General features: G+C 71.8%; 1 protein-coding gene across 1 annotated transcript; it reads right to left on the reverse strand.

The window, feature by feature from the left end:
* Nucleotides 1-1,751: 1,751 nt before the first annotated feature.
* Nucleotides 1,752-2,525, reverse strand: LOC123255277 (glutathione hydrolase light chain 2-like). The gene is made up of 2 exons (XM_044684108.1): nucleotides 2,078-2,525; nucleotides 1,752-1,991 (listed from the first exon to the last, which is right to left on the reverse strand). The coding sequence occupies exons 1-2, from the start codon at nucleotides 2,408-2,410 to the stop codon at nucleotides 1,845-1,847; spliced, it is 480 nt and encodes a 159-aa protein (XP_044540043.1). The 5' UTR covers nucleotides 2,411-2,525; the 3' UTR covers nucleotides 1,752-1,844.
* Nucleotides 2,526-2,531: the final 6 nt, after the last annotated feature.

The following is a 2,531-nucleotide window of genomic DNA, read 5'->3' on the forward strand; positions in this document are numbered from 1 at the left end:
CGCCTGGCTCTGCTGCTCACTGGGCGTCCGGGGGCGGCTCTGGAGGCTGGGCGCTAGCCCGGAGCCCCCCGGCCCCACGAGGGGTCCGGGAAGTGGCTGCCCGGGGGACGCTCCTCGGCCCCCTGCCCTGGGCCTGACGCTGGAAGCAGGGGAGCCCCGAGCGGGCACGGGCAGGGCCCCCGGGCACGAGCGGGCACGGGCAGGCCGCTAGGCCGAGACCTTCCTCGGTGCCCCTCCTGCGCAGGCAAGAGCAGGGCGGCAGGACGGGAAATCCTGTGGCAGCCGGCCGAGAGCTGGCCGGGGTTCTCTGGAGGCCTCCTCGGCTGTGCCCACCTAGGCGGGTGGCATGGGGGCCGGGGAGCCTCTGCCCTGCGCGCTCCTCGGGGCCCCCCTCGCGGGCAGCGGCCGGCCTCGATGGCAGCAGCTTCAGGAAGCCCAGGGCGATCTCCCGAGGGACCTCGGGGTGTGCCCGGGGCCCCGAGGGGTGCCGGGAATCCAGGGCCTTTTTTGGCATGTGGCAAAATGGGCAGAAAGGTCTGAAGTAATTGGTCTGTGCCAGGCTGCCTGGCCACCTGGGGCTCTTCCTGGCGAGGTGGTGGCCAGGCTGGGCTAAGGGCCTGGCAGGGAGCACCCGCTTTCTGCCTAGGTGCCCCTTTTGCGCTGGGCCTCGCCCCATAAAGCACCGCCCACAGTGTGCCCCGTTTAGTACAACCACCACTGGTGGGGAAGAACGGAGGCCTCGAGCTCCAGGGAAGAGGGGGCAGGTGCCAGCCCGTGCCCGGGTGCCCCTCGCTCTGAAGCTCTGCCCCCACGCTCGGACTCCCTTCTCCCCAGGCACCTCCCCTTTGGCCTGGAGCTCTCCGGGCTGCCCAGAGGAGGAGGAGTCCCCATTGACTCCCCAAGGCAGGGGGAACCCAGAGGGAGGGGGCGGAACAGGCAGCCGTACGGCGGGCAGAGGCCGAGGCTCCTGGGAGCCAGAATGCCAGGCTGGGCTCCGCGCAGGGCACCCTCGAAGGGACCCCCGGGGCATCGTGCTGGCTCAGCGGAGCCAGGGGGCCCAGGGGCAGCCCGAGCCAGACACGGGGTTTGGGGAGCCGGGGGCCGCTTGGGGCATCCGTGTGGCCTCGGCCTCTGCCCGGGGCCGCTGAGTCAGCCCGGGCGGCTCCCTTCCAAGCCAAAGGCCATCTGGTGGCCACGGGGAGGCCTCGGGTTGCCCAAATGGTCCCACGGCCAAGCTGGGCCCTGCCCAGGCTCTCCCCTCCTCCACAAGCTGCCCATCTCCTCTTTGGGAGGCCTACATGGCAGGGGCTGCCCGCTCGCCAGCCGGCCGGTCCCTCTGCCCCGCGCCCTCACCCGGCCCGGCCCACCACCGGCTTCCTTTCCACGAATGGTCCCGGCTGACACGGAGCACCCCAGGATGCTCCAGGGCGGGCACCACCGGGCACCAGGCACACGGCCTTTCCCTGAGGAGGGTCTCGGCTCAGGGTAGGGCCAGAGCCCAAAGGCTCCTTCGGTTTCCAGGGGGGGCTGGACTCCTCCGGGACTTGGGCACTGCCCAGGGCCACACCCAGGCGAGGCCCTGTGCCCTGGGCACTGCTCTCTGCCCTGGGCAAAGGCTTCTTGGCCCTGGGCCTGTTCTCTGAGCCAGAGCGTCCTGGTGCCCACCGTGCCCACCCCAGGCAGCGCCAGGCCGCGTCCCGAGGTTCGCTCCGTGCCGGCCCCGGGAGGCCAAAGGAGGGAAACTCTGGGGCTCCCGCTGTGTCCGGCTCATTTATTGCTCGAAGCGGCAGCTTCTCACAGACATGGCCGGGGAGCCCTGCCCCCCTCCCCCCCCGAGTCCTCGCTCAGTAGCCGGCCGGCACCCCCCCCTTGCGGGGGTCCGAGGCGGCGGCCCAGCCGTCGGGGGTGCTCACGACGGCCTGCACCACGGCGATGAAGTCCGGCGTCGTCCTGGTGTGGTGGTTGCGGGCCCGGAGCTCGGCCCCCACGGCCTGGAACAGAGAAGGGCGGCTGAGCCGGGCGGCGCCCCGAGGCCCCCGCCGGGGAGGGGCGCCCGGGCTCCCCCCGCCCTGCCCACCTCTTCCAGCGGCGCCTCCAGGGTGGTGGTGTTGGGGAGGAGCTGGTTGTGCAGCCGCGGCTCCTCCACGGCCCTCCGGACGTCGTAGCCGAACCACAGGTGGTGGATGATGGCCTGCGGGGGGACGAGGGGGTGGGGGGGCGCCCCGGGAAGGGGAAGGAGCCGCCTCGTGGCACGAAGCTCCCCAGAACGACCCCTGCGAGGTCGGGGCTGGAGCCTGTGCTGGTGCCAGGCGGAAATCCAGGTCACCCTGGCACACGCCTGGCCTTCTCCTGGGCCCCCAGCCTGGCAGCCCTGGCACAGAGAAGCTTGGGGCAGGCATGAGAGGGGCATAGGCTGGGCATGAGCATGGGGCACAAGGCAGGCCCGAGTGCAGGGCACAGGGTGGGTATGATAGAGGGCCACAGCCTGGGCACAAGCACGGGTAAGAGAAGGGCATGAGCAAAGGGCACAG

The sequence above is a fragment of the Gracilinanus agilis genome, unplaced genomic scaffold (assembly GCF_016433145.1).
Source record: "Gracilinanus agilis isolate LMUSP501 unplaced genomic scaffold, AgileGrace unplaced_scaffold42419, whole genome shotgun sequence".
Classification (NCBI taxonomy): Eukaryota; Metazoa; Chordata; class Mammalia; order Didelphimorphia; family Didelphidae; genus Gracilinanus; species Gracilinanus agilis.